The sequence below is a fragment of the Anomaloglossus baeobatrachus genome, chromosome 10 (assembly GCF_048569485.1).
Source record: "Anomaloglossus baeobatrachus isolate aAnoBae1 chromosome 10, aAnoBae1.hap1, whole genome shotgun sequence".
Classification (NCBI taxonomy): Eukaryota; Metazoa; Chordata; class Amphibia; order Anura; family Aromobatidae; genus Anomaloglossus; species Anomaloglossus baeobatrachus.
The window spans coordinates 38280681-38302104 of record NC_134362.1 but is presented as its reverse complement, the minus strand read 5'-3'; the positions used below and the strand labels follow the sequence as shown (position 1 = coordinate 38302104).

General features: G+C 46.3%; 1 protein-coding gene across 1 annotated transcript in view; it reads left to right on the top strand.

Moving 5' to 3' along the window:
* LTBP3 (latent transforming growth factor beta binding protein 3) overlaps positions 1-21424 on the top strand; it is a 108521-nt gene that overhangs the window by 8540 nt on the left and 78557 nt on the right. Inside the window, exon 3 of the mRNA XM_075326182.1 lies at positions 355-572. Coding sequence (XP_075182297.1) covers positions 355-572 — 218 coding nt within the window. The remainder of the gene's footprint in view (positions 1-354; positions 573-21424) is intronic.

The window sequence follows — 21424 nt, the reverse complement described above, 5'->3', positions numbered from 1 at the left end:
TAATGACTCTATATAATATATAGAAATAGATCCCTCTGTGTGTAATGACTCTATATAATATATAGAAATAAATCCCTCTGTGTGTATTCTATATATATATATGTGTTTCCCTTTTTGTATTGAATTACTGAAATAAATTAACTTTTTGATGATATTTTAATTTATTGAGATGCACTTGTATATCCTAGAAGAATGTCACCATTGCCCAATACTCTTTAGGCTAACTATTTCCTTAGCATTTTCCATGTATCCAAGAAATGTACAGATTATTGATGACCATATGGAGCTATAAAAGTCCATCTCTACCTCCATATTTATTCTGATGTATATATTCTTTATCCTCTCTTCTCATAGTTCAGGTGCTTCCACCTCTATTAAATGTCCGAGTTCATCACCCTCCCAATGCGACTATCCAAGTTCATCGCATCGAAGGTCTTGGAGCGGACGGAACAGGAGGAGGTGGTGGCCAACACTTAATCCCGCACCCTGAAGGACATAAGGCAGCTCCATCCCGTCCTGTCACCTACAAACCTCTAGGACGATGTTTTCAAGACACCCTACCCAAACAAACTGTAAGTAATAATGTGAAAAAGTAGTTGGTGGAGAATCTCTTCATTAAACCTTTAATACAGTAAATCTGGTTATACAGGAGAAATGTTGGTCACAATCCAATATGTCTTAGAATATTGCTTGCTATTAAGATACTTAAAATTATTAAAGGGGCATGTGGAAAAAATATCCTTTATAATTTCAACACAAACCTCTGTTCTTCATGTATATTTAGGATGTAGGGAATCAAAAAGGGGACATCCTCTACGTCTAGAGGAAAGAAAGTTTAATCGTCATCACAGATGGCGATTCTTTACTGTAAAAGCAGAGATACTATGGAATATTTACTGTATGAGCAGTGAAACTTTGCACTCTTTACTGTACAAGCAGTGTTACTATCATTTATTTGGTTTCTTTACTGTATGAGCCGTGAGAATGTGGATTTTTTACTGTGCAAGCAGTGAGACTATGGATTCTTCACTGTATGGGCAGATAAATTGTAGATTCTTACTGTAGAAACATTGTGACTATGGATTCTTCACTGTATGAGCAGTGAGACTATGGAGTCTTTGCTTTACAAGCAATGACACAATGGATTATCTTCTGTACAAGCAGTGAGACTATGCATTCTATACTGTAAAAGAAGCGGGATTATGAAACTGTCATATGATCTTGTAATGAATGATTCATTATAAAAAGTACAAGGAGGGTCTAGATTCTTTACTTGAAAAATAGTAACAAAAAGGGTAAAAATGTTTTGAACTTTTGACTTTCAGGCTCCATATCTCACCATCCATTACCTCATCGAAAGGGAGACTACCCTCATTTCATAAATAATCATCTTGGCTACCTCATACATAAATTTGACTTGCAACTATTTAGCATATGATTAGTTATGCAGATTCTTGTCATGTTACTGCATTGTTACTGTTTTGCTCCTGTTGGTAGAAACATATTTTTCTTTCTGTATACCACCTGTTCTCACATTCCCTAATAACTCAGTGTGCTATTAGGTTGATTCCCAAGCAAAAGGTCACTGGTTCGAAATGAGGAGCAGCTATGAAGAAGATTTCCCAAGAAAAGAGAAACCGCATCATCCGGTTCATTGATAGCGGTCTCTCGACCAATAAAATTGCCAAACTTCATCATGTGAGGCCATGACAGTTGAAAGAATAAAAAAATGAAGTTAAGCTAAAGTGAAAGCTAAGAGGTGGACGGCTATGTAAAATATCGGAGTCAACAAGTCCGTTTATGACAAGGTCAATAAGTTCTGCTGCAAAACCCGTCAGTGGAGGCGGCTCATATGCTTCATAGTAGTGACATCACAGATTTCCATACAAGCACTGTGGAATGTACGTTACACAAGTCTGGAATGGTGGCCCGAAAAGAAGAGGCCTTCAATATCATCATAAGAAACGTTGGCTTAAGTTTGCAAAAAAGTACGAAAAGTGGAAGATTGGAAACTGGTGACTTGGAGTTACAATACGAAAGTCATTTGACTAGGATCTGATGGGTGCATGTTATGCAAATACGTATTCCAACATGGTTAAAGAGGAATTAACCTAGCTTCTCACAGCCGCACCTGCACCCTACTGGTTCCTGTACAGACTAGTATCGCTAGCTGCGCAACACCCTAATGATTCCTGCACAGGCTGAAATATCCCTAGCCGCACACCTAGAAACCCAAAAATCAGATCTAGCCTCCTGAAAGGCAGTCGCGTTGTCTTTTAAACCTCCTGAAGAACTAGAGGGAAGATTACTAAAAAAAAAAAAAAAAAAGAGTATACATGCACAGATTGACAAGGACTCAAAGTTTGGAAACATAAAACATGCACAAATGAACAAAGGAGAAATAATAAATTCAAATAAGGGTAAACTCCTAGCAACCTAACAGAAAACAAAAGGTAGGTGTAATAAAAGCAAAAGAGAATACACAGAGAAAACAACACTGGTCTCTGCCTAAATCTCTTTAGCTGCAGGGCTGGAACTTCTTAGCAGTCTTCCATATAGAAATATAGCCAGCGGAGAATGGTATAAGGATGTATAAATAGCACCACCCGGGATGTGATAGGACAAAGAAAATAAGCACGTGAAAACACCTGATAATCACAAATCAAAAAGGAAAAAAGTAAAATATCATGAGAATTTGGATCAATGGGGTTGTGGTTCAGCATGGAAAGAAACTTACCATGCTGCACAAAGTCACCGGTTCGAGTCTCAAACCCGAGGCATGACAGTGTAAATGGATTTGGAAGAAACAAGGGAACAAGGGGCTAACGGATCGAGAAAATGAAGCAAGTGTCAAGTTCGGTGGAAGAAGCCTGATGATATGGGGTTGTTTCACAGCCAAAGGCATTGGATACTTGACCAGGATTGATGGTACTCTCAGTGCTGAGTTTTATGTGAGTATCCGACAAGACGAGTTACTTTGTACACTCGAAGTACTATGGGTATGAAAAGGGACGACATAGTGTTCCAGCAGGACAACAATCCAAAGCACACGTCGAGATTGGTGAAGAAATAGTTCAATGACAATGAAGTAGAGGTGCTGGATTGTCCCCACAGTCCACAGACCTCAACGCAGTCAAACACTTGTGGGTAAAGTTGAGGAAAAAGCTGAAAACATACCCAAGTGAGTCGACCAGCATGCACCAACATCGGGAACATGTAGAAGAGACCATGGGTCAAATGTTGGTTGAGACATGGTTGAATTTGATTGATAGCATGCCCAGAAGGATTCAGGCAGTGGTGAAAGCCAAAGGTCGATTTACAAAACACTAACAAAATAGTAAAAATTAAAATTTAGATTTTTAGGAGCAAAACACTAACAATGTAGTGACATGACAAAAATCTGTTTAACTAATCATATGCTAAATAGTTGTAAGTCAAATTGATGTATGTGATAGCCAAGATGATTGTCTATCAAATGAAGAAAGTCTCACATTCGAAGCTGTAATGGATGGTGAGATATGGAGCCTGAAAGTCAAAATTTCTAAATATTGTTACCCTTTTGCTCATCAGTGTAAGCTGCCACCAGGGATACGTCTCTCTCTGAGAACACAGGAGGGCTCTGCAGAGTTAAGTGCTCCTATGTATGGGCGAGAAGAATGATAGCTGATCAATCGGCTGAACCAATATTCGCCCCAGTACTATCTAAAGTGGATGGCAGACTTCACACGTAAAGGCTAATTTCTTGCCAATCAGACTCTCCTGGTTTCCTTCTCTCTACCTTTGGTTGCCCTCCTATAGTTTACTGGGTTCCTCGTGCTGTTTCTTTGCACCTTCCTGTCTTTGGCAGCCCCAAGGTGAGCTTATTATTTTAATTCTTCCTCAACTGCACTGGCTACTGGACAGAACCATGGAAAACTTAGGCAGTAATGTCTTACAGGATGTTACAGAGCAAAACAATTTTTCCGTTCTGACCTCTACCACTAGGCATGACTAACCACCCTTGGCGGGAAAAACTCTGCCCACTTCTCTCTTCAGACAGTCACATGTTCTCTTCCGATAGACACACTTTGTGCCATAGAGATATCACAGCATTCTCCTTTTCTGTCAATGACCATTAACCCGTGACATACTCACATGCAACGAAGAACCATCAACAAGTCGATGATTACATAGCAGGCAAACTTTATGTTAAAGTAAGGAACTTTTTGCACCTATAAGAGCCCACAATGAGCTTTTGGTCAGTTTCTGACACTGGTATTTTCGCTTTGTCAAAAACACAGCATTTAACATTTGTGATCCCCAATGAGGCAGATTATTTCAAATAAAGGGGGGAATAAACATCTCACAACAATGAGAATAAAATATCCTATTTATCTACTGAAGATATCCACACGTGTCAAAAAATAAGGAGGAAATTTCTCCACCGAGATGTGGTTGGCTGTAGTTCAGACATTGGTTTTCAGATGTTTTGATAATGTTTTATAGCTGAATTTGTTTATGTCACATGTATAAGGACAGGCTTAGGATCAGAGTTCTCTATTACCATCTGATACCTCCACCTCCGGCATGGTTAAGGGAACATTGGTCTTGGTGGATCTCTCCCTGAGGCATCAATCCACCCTGATGGCATGGAACACGGACACCCTATGGAACACAACTCTCTGAAGTCAGTTCGTCCAGGGGTTGTCTGTTCGGCTGAGGGACTACTTGCTGCAGTACTCCATAACCATGTCACTGGAGGCCGCCATGTACCTTGCCATCAGGGTGGATAGACGCCTCAGGGAGAGATCCACCAAGACCAAGTTTCCCTTAGCCATGCCAGAGGTGGAGGTCTCAGATGGTAATAGAGAACTCTGACCCTGAGCCTTATACACGTGACAGTTTTGTATTCCAATTAATTACTTTTCACTGCACTTCTACGGTGAAGACATTCAATGAAAATGTACAAATATGAAAGTTGTCATTTTTCGCCATTTCAGTACCTTGTCGTTTCGCCATTGCAGAAACTGTTTGTCTAACTCTGCGACAAAGGGAATGAAAATGATGGCAGCTGCAGAATGGCGTCTTTGTCTTGTACGGTGTTGTCAGATTCACTTAATTTAGTTTTTGGTGCATGCATGACTTAGTTTTAAAATGAGCCTGAGGCTTAGTTGGGTTCACATTAGAATGACACGGATCTGTGCTCCTTTCTGATTTATGTAACCGAAAACGAGAACAGAGGGACCAGAATATAATAGGATAAACTTTGTAAACCTTTACTTTTTGTTAGCATCGATTCCTCTTTTTAGTGGAAAACATAATAAGGTAATGAACTACAATAAAGCCAATATAAATGGAGTAACACTAGACTGGCAGTAATATAAATACAAATTTCGGCGGCACTGTTATAATACAGCTTACTGCATTAGCGATACTTCTTCTTAGAATATATTTGGCGTATACTGCAATATGTATCCTGCAGTGTTAGGGGATGAAATTACCATGTACACATATATGAATGCACAGTACATAAATCGGTCTAGGAATCTTCATGTGTACCTAGGACATTTGTTACCTCTAGATCATAGATGATGATTCTTTACTGTGAGAGCAGTGAGACTATGGAACTCAGCATTTTGTGATGGTTATTTCATTCAAAAAGGGACATGGTTGCTTCTCTTGAAAGAAATGACATATCAAGTTAGTCCCAGTGCAGACAGGCGTATTTCATGGTCCGTATACGGACCGTAATGCAAATAATGAACTTACAGTCGCTTATGCATCTACAAGGCTGGAAGTTTGGTTAGGAGATCAGCGGTAAAAATGGACATTAAGGTCCACGTATGGACAATAAAATACGTTCTTCTAAAGTCCAGCTTATATGTATTAGATTTCAAAGCACGGATCAATGATATAGAAATTCATTCTGGATATTTGGAATCAGGGAGAGAATATTCCCCTAATATGAGGCAACTCCTCACTTTCTCATATCGATCCTAAAATTGAAACACACGGCTGCACTCCCAGGATTTTGGTCTTTTTCCACTTCAATACTATTGTTACTTATATTGCATATGCAAAGATACTTAAGAATAAAGAAGCCTTCATAGTGCCCTTAATACAACTTGGAAATAAAAGAAGGGGAAAATAACCCCGTCAGTAAATTAAGTTGACTTTTGCACTAAGATGTACCATTTTAGTAACATTAAGCAATGCTGTATTCTTCAAATGTTTGTTAATGACATTATGTTGTGTTGGGGAGGTGGTCCTGTCCCTGTTTATCTAGTATCGATGTGTTGGGGAGGTGGTCCTGTCTATCTAGTATCGATGTGTTGGGGAGGTGGTCCTGTCTATCTAGTATCGATGTGTTCGGGAGGTGGTTCTGTCTATCGAGTATCGATGTGTTGGGGAGGTGGTCCTGTCAATCTAGTATCGATGTGTTGGGGAGGTGGTCCTGTCTATCTAGTATCGATGTGTTGGGGAGGTGGTCCTGTCTATCTAGTATCGATGTGTTGGGGAGGTGGTCCTGTCTATCTAGTATCGATGTGTTGGGGAGGTGGTCCTGTCTATCTAGTATCGATGTGTTGGGGAGGTGGTCCTGTCTATCTAGCATCGATGTGTTGGGGAGGTGGTTCTGTCTATCTAGTATCGATGTGTTGGGGAGGTGGTCCTGTCTATCTAGTATCGATGTGTTGGGGAGGTGGTCCTGTCTATCTAGCATCGATGTGTTGGGGAGGTGGTTCTGTCTATCTAGTATCGATGTGTTGGGGAGGTGGTTCTGTCTATCGAGTATCGATGTGTTGGGGAGGTGGTCCTGTCTATCTAGTATCGATGTGTTGGGGAGGTGGTCCTGTCTATCTAGCATCGATGTGTTGGGGAGGTGGTTCTGTCTATCTAGTATCGATGTGTTGGGGAGGTGGTTCTGTCTCTTTCTACTCGGTATCGATGTGTGTGTCAGGTAGGTGTTCCTGTCTCTGTTTACCTGGTATTGATGTCTTGTGTCGGGTAGGTGGTTCTCTCTGTCTATCTGGTATCAATGTGTTGGGGAGGAGGTCCTGTCTCTGTCTACCTGGTATTGATGTGTTGGGGAGGTGATCCTGTCTTTGTATACCTGGTATCGATGTGTTGAGTTGGGATAGATGTTCTCTTGCTGTCTACCTAGAATCAATGTGTTGGAGAGCTAGTCCTGTCTCTGTTTACCTGGTATCAATGTGTTGGGGAGGTGGTCTTGTCTCTGTCTACCTGGTATTGATGTGTTGTGCTGGGGTGGTGTCCTGTGTCTGTCTACTTAGTATCGATATGTTGTGTCAGGAAGGTGGTCGCATCTCTGTCTACCTGGTATTGATTACTGTTCTCATACTCTAGTAGAGATGGAGATATAGAAATAGCCTACAAGGACCATGTCCAATTGAGAAAAATACAGTGCCCAGGCCTGAAGCTGCAAGATAGCACTAGGGCACCACATTGTTCCTGTATGGCATGGCAAGAGAGAATATATAGTGTAATATCTCACAACCCACAGGTTTTTAAAGGAAAAGTCCTAATCAGTAAAGGTCGCATCTATGAATTTTATAAAGTTTAAGAAAGCCTAGTGACTTGGAAACAGAGTCTAGAAAATCTAAAGTTGATGGAAAAGGACTACCTCCAATACTGAGAGAAAAGAGACCCTGGGCTTAGAATTACAGAACTCCTAAATATCGGACTTTGTTGATTCCAAGCATTAACATTGTAGGGGTCATTAGTGATCAGTTATTAATTTTGATTGGGAAAAAGGGAGATTCCAGCTCACCACATGGAGATATGAGGTAGACAGTGCAAGGAGGTAGGTAAATCCAATTCAGTATAAGGGAAAAAATCTAGCATCCATGTCACTAGAAACTAAAACTTCGTCTTTATTGCAAAATTTCATTAAAATTCCATAAGATCAATGCTCAAGAAAGATCTTATGGAATTTTAAAGAAATTTTGCAATAAAGACGAATTTTTATTTTATACTGACATGGATGCTGGATTTTTTCCTTTATGCATTAATTTTGATTGGTAGTTGGTCAAATGGGACCTAATCTTTGGGGCAGTCGAAAATGGGTCGGAAAACAGTTGTAGACCAATCTAGCAAAAAGTCCCTTAAAACTGAATTCCAGAGGTAAGGAATGGAAGACAGTCGAAAATATGTGTGAAAAACAGTTAGGCTATGTGTCCACGGTAGAATGTACCTGCGGATTTTTCTGCATCAAAATCCGCAGCTTTCCCCCGGAATCCGCACCTTAGCATAGGTGCGGATTTGACGCGGATTTCGTTGCGGATTTTGATGCGGATTTTGATGCGGATTTTGTCCATTGTACTCTATTGTGTTTCTGAATAAAGCTTAGTCTGTTTTGAAGGGAAAAAAAAGGCTCTTTATGTCATTTCCTGTCCCAACCCTCCTTTCTTCTCCATTATCCATTTTGTAATAAAGGGGCAGAAATGTTTAAAGGGAACCTGTCGCCACTTTTTTTGTAAAAAGCTGCGGCCAACACCACTGTGCTCTTATATACAGCATTTTAACAGGCTGTATATAATAACCCAGTGGTGGTGGCCGCAGCTTACAGCCAAAAAATGTGGTGCCATGTTCCCTTTCACTGGTATTATTTTTAAAAAAAAAAAAAAAAAATGTGCTCCGCTGTATTTTCACTGTCCAGCCCGATGCAAGCAAGCAACTGAGGGCTGTGCTTCTCAGCGGGATAAGGCTGAAGCATTCTCTGCCCCTCCCGCTGAGAAAAACAGTCCTCAGCTGCCCCTGAAAATGGCGGCTCCGTTGTGAAGCACCATTCACAGGTGCTGTACCGAGGCTCATCCAGCTGCCCTGATGCATTGGCTGGCTGGGTAATATATTACGGGGTTAATGTCAGTTTTCTGCATACTGGCACTAAGCCCGAGGTTCATAATGTCATGCCTGTGTAGACACGGCCATTATGAACCTCCGTTTGGTACTAAAGAAAAGAAAACACTTTTTTTAAAAATTTTATTTGAAAGAAAAACACACACACATCCCTGATTGCCATCTTTATTACTCCCTGAATCCCCCGACGATAATCCATGACAACCCCGAGCCGGGCTCCGATGTGCACCCGGCTGACCCGGGCACTGACGTCAGCCGGTGACAGCAGCCGTCAGTGTATTATTAAATGCTGCACAGCTCTTTTTCGGCAGCTGGGAACGTCTGATATCAGAGCCCTGGTCAGCTGACTTAATTCGCGAGCGCGGGCGGGTCAGCTGACTGCACACCGACCAGCTGATGTGCCGGGCTCCGATGTGCACTCATGTGACCCGGGCACGGACGTCAGCCGGTCCCAGCAGCCGGAAGAGAGCTTTGCAGCATCTCGAACACTGACGGCTGCTGGGACCGGCTGACGTCCGTGCCCGGGTCACATGAGTGCACATCGTCAGCTGTCGGTGTGCAGTCAGCTGACCCGCCCGCGCTCGCGAATTAAGTCACCTGACCAGGGCTCTGATATCAGACGTTCCCAGCTGCCGGAAAAGAGCTGTGCAGCATTTAATAATACACTGACGGCTGCTGTCACCGGCTGACGTCAGTGCCCGGGTCAGCCGGGTGCACATCGGAGCCCGGCTCGGGGTTGTCATGGATTATCGTCGGGGGATTCAGGGAGTAATAAAGATGGCAATCAGGGATGTGTGTGTGTTTTTCTTTCAAATAAAATTTTTAAAAAAAGTGTTTTCTTTAGTACCAAACGGAGGTTCATAATGGCCGTGTCTACACAGGCATGACATTATGAACCTCGGGCTTAGTGCCAGTTTGCAGAAAACTGGCATTAACCCCATAATATATTACCCAGCCAGCCAATGCATCAGGGCAGCTGGATGAGCCTCGGTACAGCACCTGTGAATGGCGCTTCACAACGGAGCCGCCATTTTCAGGGGCAGCTGAGGACTGTTTTTCTCAGCGGGAGGGGCAGAGAATGCTTCAGCCTTATCCCGCTGAGAAGCACAGCCCTCAGTTGCTTGCTTGCATCAGGCTGGACAGTGAAAATACAGCGGAGCACATTTTTTTTTTTTAAAAAGAATTGTGAAAAAAGACCTGGGATCCTGTTTTGCCAGCTAAAAGCAAGCAGCCTGTAACTAGCTGCTTTTAGCTGGCAATCCAGAGTCCGGACACACCACGACTACACTGCCACTACTCTACACTACAAAATGGTGAAACTTCCTCTTCCTGAACTATCCTACATCACTTCCTGCGGATTTGTTTGCGAAATCCGCACCAAATCCGCAGGAAAGAGAGCCTGTGGGAACAGACCTGCGGATTTCTTGCGGATTTTACACCTTGCATTGACTTGCATGGGAAAAATCCGCAACAAAATCCGCAACAATAATTGACATGCTGCAGATTTTTCCGGATCAAAATCCGCGGCGGAAAAATCTGCAGCATGGGCACAGCATTTCCAAAATGCCATTGAAATGGCTTGGAAGTGCCGCTGCTGCAGATTTTCGGCAAATCCGCGGTAAATCCGCATCGTGGGCACATAGCCTTAAGCTCCCTGATGTTCAAGAAAGAGTCATGGCTCCATTTTAGCCAGTTTGAAAAGTCTTTGACTCTGCAGATCTGGTTAACTTTGCTTGCCCATTCCTCATGACTGGATGGCTAATTCTACAGTTAATGGAGTGAAATCAATCATGTGGGTGCTGCAGTGAGAGATAATATTGAATTTTGGATACATTGGATAGTTTGTCATAGGCAATTTTATCCAATGAAAGCTTGAAAGTTGAACTGGTGTTTTTTTTTTTAACTTGGGAACAATTGTAATTAGGGGGAAAGACCATCAAATGTTTGTGTAGGATCCTACCTGGGAGTTTCTTCTCCAGTAAGAATTGGAATTAGATGGTTCTAAGTATTCTAGGGTCCTATATCTCCTATTTAATAACTTGTAGTCTCTTTCATGAAAGCGTAAGAAGGAGAGAAATCCTTGTGATCCCCAGTTCTTCTTCCCATGATAAATCAAACCAGGACTGGTGCATGATGCGCAATCACAAAATTATGATACAGTATGGATATCTTCCTATATATTAGGCTGTTTGCAATGAGAATATTCTTTCACTCCATTAAAGGGAACCTGTCATCAGATTTGGTGACTATAAGCTGCGGCCTCCACCAGTGAGTTCTTATATATAGTATCTTAGAATGCTGTATATAAGAGACCAAGCCGCTGTGTAGAATGTAAAAATCACTTTATAATACTCCCCTAAGGGGCAGTGCTGTGCAGAGGTTGGATAAGTGTCTCCGTTCTCTGGGTGCAGCGCCTCCTCTTTCGGCCATCTTTGTCCTCCTTCTGCTGAAGCCTAGGTGCATGATGCGTCCTATGTCATCCACAATAGCCGGCATTGAAGTCCTGCACAGGAGCACTTTGATCTTCCCTGAACAGGGCAGATCAAAGCATTGTAGTGCGCCTGCACAGGATCTCAATGCCGGCTAATGTGGATGACGTAGGACGCGTCATGCACCCAGGCTTCAGAAGAAGGAGGACAAAGATGGCTGAAAGGGGAGGCATCGGTACCGGAGAATAGGGATACCACACCGCCCCTTGATGAGTATTATAAAGTGTTTTTTTATGTTCTACACAGCGGTCTGGGCTCTTATATAAAGCATGTTAGAATATGTTATAGTATATAAGATTCCACTGGTGGTGGCCGCAGCTTATAGTCGCCATTTATGGTGACAGCTTCCCTTTAAGTCTCTTTTGGTATAATGTTTGGAACAAGTGGCCTTAAAATGTCGGTAATGAAGTCAAGTAAGGTTTGAGCTACCAAGCAACTCACGAAGAGTGGATTTATTGGGAATATTCTCACTGCCAACAAAACGTAGAAACGCATATGTACTTAATGCATCCCACATGTCTTCACAAGGTGAGTCCTTGTTTTAAGAAGACAGCTGGAGGACAAGGATAAGGAGAGAGTGAGTGCATTACATCTGGTGGGAGAGTGTTATTGGTTTTTACATATCTCCGCACAGTCACAAAAAATCACTATCATTATCAAACCACGTCCTTTCAAAGACTGAAAAATTATATTCAGCAGAGCAGGATGAGTCATTTACAGTTTTTTTGGGGTGCACGGTGAGTCACATTAACCAAGGGTTTTGTGGCAGATAAAAAGAGAATTTTGTTAATTACCGTAAACTCTTTTTCTTATAGTTCCGTATTGGGAGACCCAGACCATGGGTGTTTAGCTTCTGCCTCCGGAGGACACACAAAGTACTACACTTAAAAGTGTAGCTCCTCCCTCTGAGCTTATACACCCCCTGGTAGCCAGTCCTAGCCAGTTTAGTGCAAAAGCTGAAGGAGAATAGCCACCCACAAGTAGAACCGAGTAAGAACCGGAACAACCGGAGACCCTGTCCACGACAACAGCCGGTGATAACACGCGGAACAAGAAAATTGCCAACAGGCAACAGGGAGGGAGCTGGGTCTCCCAATACGGAACTATAAGAAAAAGAATTTACGGTAAGTAACAAAATTCTCTTTTTCTTTATCGTTCCTTTGGGAGACCCAGACCATGGGACGTTCCAAAGCTGTCCCTGGGTGGGAATAAACAGAAAAAAACTAAGAAGTAGGCGGAGCCTAACTTCACAAGTGGGCGACAGCCGCCTGAAGGATGCGTCTGCCCAAGCTCGCATCTGCCGAATCATGACCATGCACTTGGTAGTGCTTCGAAAAGGTATGCAGGATAGTCCAAGTGGCAGCCTGACAGACTTGTTGAGCCGTAGCCTGGTGCCTAAAAGCCCAAGAGGCACCGACAGCTCTGGTCGAGTGTGCTTTGATCCCCGGCGGGGGAGGCACCTGAGTACTCTGGTAGGCGTCCGAAATGGTCGATCTAATCCAACGGGCCAAGGTCGGCTTAGAAGCAGAGAGACCCTTGCGCCGCCCTGTGGTTAGCACAAAAAGAGAGGTGCACCGCCTAAGCGCAGCGGTGCGAGACACATAGATCCGGAGAGCACGCACCAGATCTAGAGTATGCAGCGCTTTCTCAAAGCGATGAACAGGGGCCGGACAGAAGGAAGGCAAGGAAATATCCTGGTTAAGGTGGAAGGGAGAGACCACCTTAGGAAGAAAGTCCGGGGTCGGACGGAGAACTACCTTGTCTTGGTGAAAAAACAAAAAAGGTGACTCAGAGGAGAGCGCAGCCAAATCAGAGACTCTCCTGAGAGACGTTATGGCAACTAGAAAGGCCACCTTTTGAGAAAGACGATACAAAGAAACCTCCCTAAGGGGCTCGAAAGGGGGTTTCTGCAATACCGTGAGGACCAAGTTAAGGTCCCAGGGATCCAAGGGCCGCCGATAAGGCGGAATGATGTGAGACGCACCTTGCATGAAGGTGCGGACCTGAGCCAGCCGGGCGAGACGCCGCTGGAACAGCACTGATAGAGCTGAGACTTGTCCCTTGAGAGAGTTGAGGGACAGTCCTAGCTGCAGACCGGACTGTAAAAAAGACAGAAGGGTTGGCAACGAGAATGGCCAAGGAGAATGGCCGGAAGAGCGACACCAGGACAGGAAAATTTTCCAAGTCCTGTGATAGATCTTGACGGAGGAAGACTTACGGGCCCGAGTCATAGTGGAGATGACTTCAGGAGGAATACCAGAAGCCGTCAAAATCCAGGACTCAAGAGCCACGCCGTCAATTTGAGTGCCGCAGAATTCGGGCGGAAAAACGGACCTTGCGAGAGCAGGTCTGGACGGTCCGGAAGATGCCACGGCATCTCCACGGACAGTTGGAGCAGGTCCGGATACCAAGCTCGCCTGGGCCAGTCCGGTGCAATGAGGATGACTCGACGGCCCTCCATTCTGATCTTGCGCAGGACTCTGGGCAAGAGAGCTAGAGGGGGGGAAACACGTAGGACAGACAAAACTGGGACCAGTCTTGAACCAGAGCGTCCGCGGCGAAGGCCTGAGGATCGTGGGAGCGAGCCACGTAAACCGGAACCTTGTTGTTGTGACGGGATGCCATTAGGACCACGTCCGGAGTGCCCCACTTGCGACAGATTGACTGAAACACTGCCGGGTGCAGGGACCACTCGCCACCGTCCACGGATTGACGGCTGAGATAATCTGCCTCCCAGTTTTCTACGTCAGGGATGTGGACTGCGGATATGCTGGACTTGGAGTCCTCCGCCCATTGAAGAATGCGTTGGACCTCCAACATTGCCAGGTGGCTGCGTGTCCCGCCTTGGTGATTGATGTAGGCAACCGCTGTCGCGTTGTCTGACTGGACTCGAATGTGCCTGCCCGCCAACAGATGGTGAAAGGCTAGGAGAGCTAGAAGCACAGCTCTGGTTTCCAGCACATTGATTGAAAGGGCTGACTCGGACGGAGTCCAAGTGCCCTGTGCTCTGTGGTGGAGATATACCGCTCCCCAGCCGGATAGGCTGGCATCCGTGGTGAGAATCACCCAGGATGAAGTCAGGAAGGAGCGCCCTTGGGACAGGGAGAGGGGTCGAAGCCACCACTGAAGAGAGCTCCTGGTCCGTGGAGACAGAGCCATTAACCTCTGTAAGGAGGAAGGCCGCTTGTCCCAACAGCGGAGAATGTCCAGCTGCAGAGGACGCAGATGGAACTGGGCAAAGGGAACCGCCTCCATGGAGGCCACCATTTGACCCAGCACCTGCATCAGACGCCTGAGGGTATAACGGCGGGGCCTCAGGAGAGAGCGCACCGCCAACCGGAGTGACAGCTGTTTGTCTAAGGGCAACTTCACAAGTGCCGGCAAAGTCTCGAACTGCATCCCTAGGTACGTGAGACTCTGGGTCGGAGTCAGAGTGGATTTGGGAAGATTGACAATCCACCCGAATTGGGCTAGGGTGGCGAGAGTGAGCGAAACACTCCGCTGACAGTCTGCGCTAGATGTACCCTTGACCAGAAGGTCGTCCAGATAAGGAAGCACTGCTAACCCCTGGAGGTGCAGGACCGCAATCACTGCCGCCATGACCTTGGTGAATACCCGAGGGGCTGTGGCTAACCCGAAGGGGAGAGCCACGAATTGGAAATGATCCTCTCCTATCGCAAAACGTAACCAACGCTGATGTGACACTGCGATTGGCACATGTAGATAGGCATCTCTGATGTCGATGGACGCCAGGAAGTCCCCTTGGGTCATAGAGGCAATGACTGATCGCAGAGACTCCATGCGAAAATGCCGCACCCGGACATGCTTGTTGAGAAGCTTGAGATCCAGGATGGGCCGGAAGGTACCGTCCTTTTTTGGAACTAGGAAGAGATTTGAGTAAAAACCTCTGAACCGTTCCTGAGCGGGAACTGGGACAATCACTCCGTTTGCCTGCAAGGACGCCACGGCCTGCGAGAAGGCGGCGGCCTTGGAGCAGGGGGGAGTTGAGAGAAAAAATCTGTTTGGAGGGCTGGAAGAGAATTCTATCCTGTAGCCGTGAGATATGATGTCTCTCACCCACTGATCGGAGACTTGCTTTAACCAAGCGTCGCCAAAGTGGGAGAGCCTGCCACCGACTAAGGACGTGGCTGGAGCGGGCCAAGAGTCATGAGGAAGCTGCCTTAGTGGCAGAACCTCCTGCGGTCTTCTGCGGACGCGCTTTTGGGCGCCAGTTGGATTTCTGATCCTTGGCTGAGTTAGCGGACGAGGCGGAAGGCTTAGAGGATGACCAGTTTGAGGAATGAAAGGAACGAAACCTCGATTGATTCCTACCCTGGGCGGGTTTCCTGGTCTTGGTTTGTGGCATGGAAGTGCTCTTCCCGCCAGTAGTTTCTTTAATGATTTCATCCAGCTGTTCACCAAACAGCCGTGAACCAGCAAAAGGGAGCCCAGCAAGAAACTTCTTGCAAGAAGCATCTGCCTTCCACTCTCGAAGCCACAAAATCCTGCGGATAACAAGAGAATTAGCTGAAGCCACCGCAGTGCGGTGAGCAGCCTCTAGCATGGCAGACATGGCATAGGATGAAAAAGCTGAAGCCTGAGCAGTTAAGGTAACCATCTCAGGCATAGATTCCTTGGTGAGGGAATGCATCTCCTCTAGAGAAGCAGAGATGGCTTTGAGAGCCCACACTGCTGCAAAAGTCGGGGAAAACGCGGCCCCCGCAGCTTCATACACAGATTTGTCCAGAAGGTCAATCTGACGGTCAGTGGAATCCTTAAGTGAGGTGCCGTCAGCCACCGACACAACGGTCCGGGCTGAGAGCCTAGACACCGGAGGGTCTACCTTTGGGGAGTGAGACCACTCCTTGACTACCTCAGGTGGAAATGGAAACCGGTCATCAGAACCACGCTTTGGAAAGCGTTTGTCAGGGCAGGCCCTGGGCTTGGTCACAGCGGTCTGAAAACTGGAGTGGTTAAAGAACACACTCTTCACTCTCTTAGGCGAGGTAAACTGATGTTTTTCTGCCAAAGAGAGTTGCTCCTCTGACACTGGCGGATTGAGATCCAGCACAGAATTAATAGAAGCAATCAAATCACTAAGATCTGAGTCACCCTCAGAGAAATCGATGGGATACATAGCCTCCGAGCCCCCAGTGAGGGCATCCTCCTCATCTTGAGAGTCAGCTCTTGAGACAGAGCCGTGGGATGGGGAGGGGGAGGAAACCCTGCGTCTCCTCTTAGAAGGACGTGGTCTGGGATCAGATGATGAATCCTCCGTGAGCTCCGATGGACGGAGGTCAGAGGATAGGAATCCTCTGTCAAGAGTATTAGAGGCACCCTGTGAGGGGGGCTGATGCATATTCATCAAAGTCCTGGACAAAAGTCCCATGGACTCAGCAAATGACTGGAATATGGACCTAGAAAAGGACTCTACCCAGGCCGGGGGTTCAATCACAGGTGCAGCAGCAGCCTGAGAGACCACTGGGGGTGAGACTCCAGGCTGTGGCACCGCCAAGTTAGAGCAGACATCACAATGTGGATAAATGCTCGGCTCAGGCAGCAGGAGCTTACATGCAGTGCATGCAGAATAAAGCTTTGGAGCCTTGCTCCTTGTGTGAGACATGCTGCTGGAGTGGGGGCCTTGCAGAGAATGAACCCCAGGGAGAATATACAGAGGTCCACAACCGGAGACCGGCTGTGGCTTACCAGACCGCTGAGCGCGGTGTTGTGTGCCCTCCAGATCCCGAAGCCCGGTCCCCCAGTCGCAGCACCTCAGCAGAGATGCAGAATGCAGGATGTCCCAGAGCAGAGTGAACTCTGCCTGAGAAGAGGGCGTTCCAATAAAAGAGCGGGAACTGGAGGGCTATAGAGACCTGCCGGGAAGGAGGGACGCCCCAGCAGTGGGGAGTGTCCCTCCCCTGTGTAGAACGGCCGCCGGGAGGAGCCGAACCTGTCCCTCTGCAAGAGTGACATGCGAGGGCAGGAAAATGAAACTAGGCCTCCGGCGAAGCCAGGGCCTAAATTGGCGCGGTTCTCAGGCAAAAGCTAGAGAACCCGCCGGAAAAGTTAAAACAATCACATACAGCATACTCTCCCCTTACAATAAAGAACTGGGACCCCCAACATAAACGTCTCAGGTACTTAGCTGCTGAGACGCAGGGCCATGTCCCTGGGGATGAGTGCTCCGGTCCAACAGAATCCTCAAAGGGCTGTGGATGGAGACCGGACTCCTGCCAGGCATGGAGACCGTGCTGGCTCCCACTTCAAGGCAGAGCCCAGAAGGGATGGTGAAGGAGCGCGACATGTAAGGCTCTGTGCGCACTGGGAAATGGAATTTTCTTGAGAAAATTCCGCATGCTCTCAAAGATTACCGCACCCGCGGTAAAAAACCGCGGGAAACCGCACCCGAAAACCGCATGCGGTTTGCCGCGGTTTTACCGCGGTATTGTTCGCGGTATTGCCGCGTGCAGGTTGGGATGTGCTTTATTGCATTCAATGCAATAAAGCACATTGAAGAAAAAAAAAAAAAAAAAAATACATTTAATTCTGATAGTAGATAGACAGAAGAATAGATAGAGGGATAGATAGATAGACAGATAGAGGGATAGATAGAGGACAGATCGCTACATTTCCCACGGTCGGCAGTGAGTTCACATTACCGGCCGTGGGAAATGACCGGTAATTACCTCTGCTGTCTGCTGCATTCAGCCTGTGTCTGTGACAGTCGCGGCTGGATGTCAGCAGTGCAGGACGCCGGAGCCGGAGCTGTGGATGTCGGAGCGGTGGATTACGCCGGAGCTTTGGTGCGGGAGGGGTTAATAAAATGGTGAGCGAGGTTTGTTGGTTTTATTTAAAATAAAGGATTTTCGGTGTCTGTGTTTTTTTCACTTTACTTACGGGTTGATCATGTCAGCTGTCACATAGATGCTGCCATGATCAAGCCTGGGGTTAATGGCGGTGGTCCCCCACCAACATTAACCCCTTGTATTACCTTGCCACCACTGCTACACGGTGGCAAGAAGAGCCGAGGACACTCCCGGTGCTGCCGCATATTGCATGCGACAGTGCCGGGGCAGCTGCGGCTGATATTCTCGGCTGCCGGAGGGGGAGTGAGGCGGGGGACATTACCACTGCCCCTCTCCCTCCCCAGCCTGAGAATACCGGGCCGCCGCTGTGTGCTTACCTCGGCTGGACGGTGAATATGCAGCGGAGCCCACGTTCTTTTTTTCCTATATTTCCGTTTTATTTCTATGTGTGTTCTATGTGTCTGTGTCTATGTGTTCTATGTCTGTGATGTGTGTATGTCTGTGATGTGTGTGTGTTTACTCTGCACGGCTTCCTCTTCCTGTAATGACATCACTTCCCTGCAAAACCGCAAGCAAGTGATGTACATTACCGGAGGTAAACCGCGAAATACCGCAGGGAATAACGCAGCAAAACGCAGTGAACCGCACAGAATTTGCTGCCTGCGTTATTCCCTGCGGGATTTCATGATTAACATTGAGTCAATGGAGTGAAATCCCGCAGCGATGTGCGGAAAAGAAGTGACATGCACTTGTTTTTGCTGCGGGATTTCCGCAGCAAAACATGCAGCTGTCAAATTCCGCCCAGTGCGCACAGGATTTTTTTTCTCCATAGGATTTGCTGGTGATTCACTGCAGAGATGTTATGAACATTTTCTGCAGCGAAACATGCAGCAAATCCACGGAAAATCCGCGGCAAAATCCGGTAAGTGCGCACATAGCCTAAGGCTGCAGCCTTGTAAATCAACCTTAATACACCGCCGACACAGTGGGGTGAGAAGGGACATGCCGGGAGTCCAGACATGGACCCGCTTTTCTTCAAACTCTTTCCAAAAGTCAAACAAATCAGATGAGAATGCATGTGTGGATGTATGCCTCCTGACACAAAGCAATAAACTGGCTAGGACTGGCTACCAGGGGGTGTATAAGCTCAGAGGGAGGAGCTACACTTTTAAGTGTAGTACTTTGTGTGTCCTCCGGAGGAAGAAGCTAAACACCCATGGTCTGGGTCTCCCAAAGGAACGATAAAGAAAAAACATATATATCTATATATGTATGTATCTATATTATATGAATTGGAATTAGATATACAGTATATCACAAAAGTGAGTAGTGAGTATACCCCTCACATTTTTGTAAATATTTTATATTTTTTCATGGGACAACACTGAGGATCTAACACAGATACAATGTACATTGTCAGTGTGCAGCTTGTATAAGGCTATGTGCCCACGCTGCAGAAAATGCGCGGATTTTGCCGTGGATTTCTCGCGGAAAAGCCGCGGATTTTCCAGAAATCTGCAGCACAGCTACTCCCCAGCCATTTCTATGGCATTTGGGAAATGCTGTGCCCACGTTGCAGATTTTTCCGCAGCGGAAATCGTGCGGATTTTCGTGCGGAAAAATCTGCAGCATGTCAATTATTTTTGCGGATTTCTCCGCAGGGTCCCATATACTTACCTGCCTCACCGGAGTCACTTTCTCCGTCCGGTGTACAGCAGCGCGGTGAATCCAGGTACAGGAAGGAAGAGGTGGGCGGAGCCTGCACGAGCTCCGGTCATGTGACAGCCGGAGATAGTTCAGGCCTGCCCACCTTCTCTTGCAGACGCTGAGAGAGTAACCCGGCTGCCGGAAAGCGAGGTGCTGCATGATGGAGGTAAGTATGAACTCCCCCGATCACTGCAGCACTTGTTCTGCATTGAGGATGCAGTGACGAAGCCATGGTACTGTATCCTCACTGCAGGACACCGCAGCATATCCACAGGACATTCCGCAACATGGAAACAGACAAAAGTTGTGGTGCTGTTTCCTGGGAGCACCTGCGGAATGTCCTGCGGATATATCCGCAGGACACTGTCCCCGTGGGCACATAGCCTAACAGTGTTAATTTGATGCCCTCTAAATAACTCAGCAAACAGCCATTAATATCTAAACTGCTGGTAACAAAAGTGAGTACACTCATAAGTGAAAATGGCCAAATTGTGCCCAAAGTGTAATTATTTTGTGTGGCCACCATGATTTTCATGCACGGCCTTAACTCCCTTGGGCATGGAATTCACTAGAGCTTCTTAGAAGCCGCTGAATCCTCTTCCATCCTCCATGACGATATCCTCGAGCTGGTGGATGTTAGAGACCTTGCACTCCTCCGCCTTCTGTTGGAGGAGGCCCCACAGATGCTCCAAAGCGTTTGAATCTGGAGATGCTTGGCCAGTCCAGCACCTTTACCCTCAGTTTCTTTAGCAAAGTAGTGGTCGTCTTGGAGGTGTGTATGGGGTCGTTATGTTGGAACATGAGGGTAGGGTATCCTGTTGTGCTCCAGTATGTCACAGTACATGTTAGTATTCATGGTTCCCTCAATGCACTGTAGCCCACACAGCCGGCAGCACTCATACAACCCCAAACAATGACACTCCCACCACCATGCCTGATTGTAGGCAGGACACACTTGTCTTTGTACTCCTCACCTGATTGTCGCAACACCCACTTGACACCATATAAACAAAATAAGTTTATCTTGGTCTCATTAGACCAGAGGACATGATTCCTGTAATCCAGGTTCTTAGACTGCTTGTCTTCAGCAAACTGTTAGTGGGCTTTTTGTGCATCATCTTAGAAGAGGCTTCCTTCTGGGATGATAGCCATGCAGACCAATTTGATGCAGGGTGCAGCACATGGACTGAGTACTGACAGGCGGACTCCCCCTCCCCTGTAACCTCTGCAGCAATACTGGCACCATTCATACATGTATATTGAAAAGACGACCCCTGGCTATGACGCTGATCTTGTGCACTCAAATTCATGGATGACCATGGCGAGACCTGTTCTGAGTGGATCCTGTCTTGTTAAAACGCTGTATGGTCTTGGTCACCGTGCTGCAGCTCAGGTTCAGGATGTTGGCAATTTTCTTATATAGAAATAGCAAAAGTGAATAAAAATGATTACGCCTAAAACTTAGCCTTTAATCTAATAATTTGTAAAAATCCAAGAGTGGACCTGTAAAAGGACAATCAGACCGAAAAAAACAGCCAATACACTCAAACACGGTAGAGGACCAAT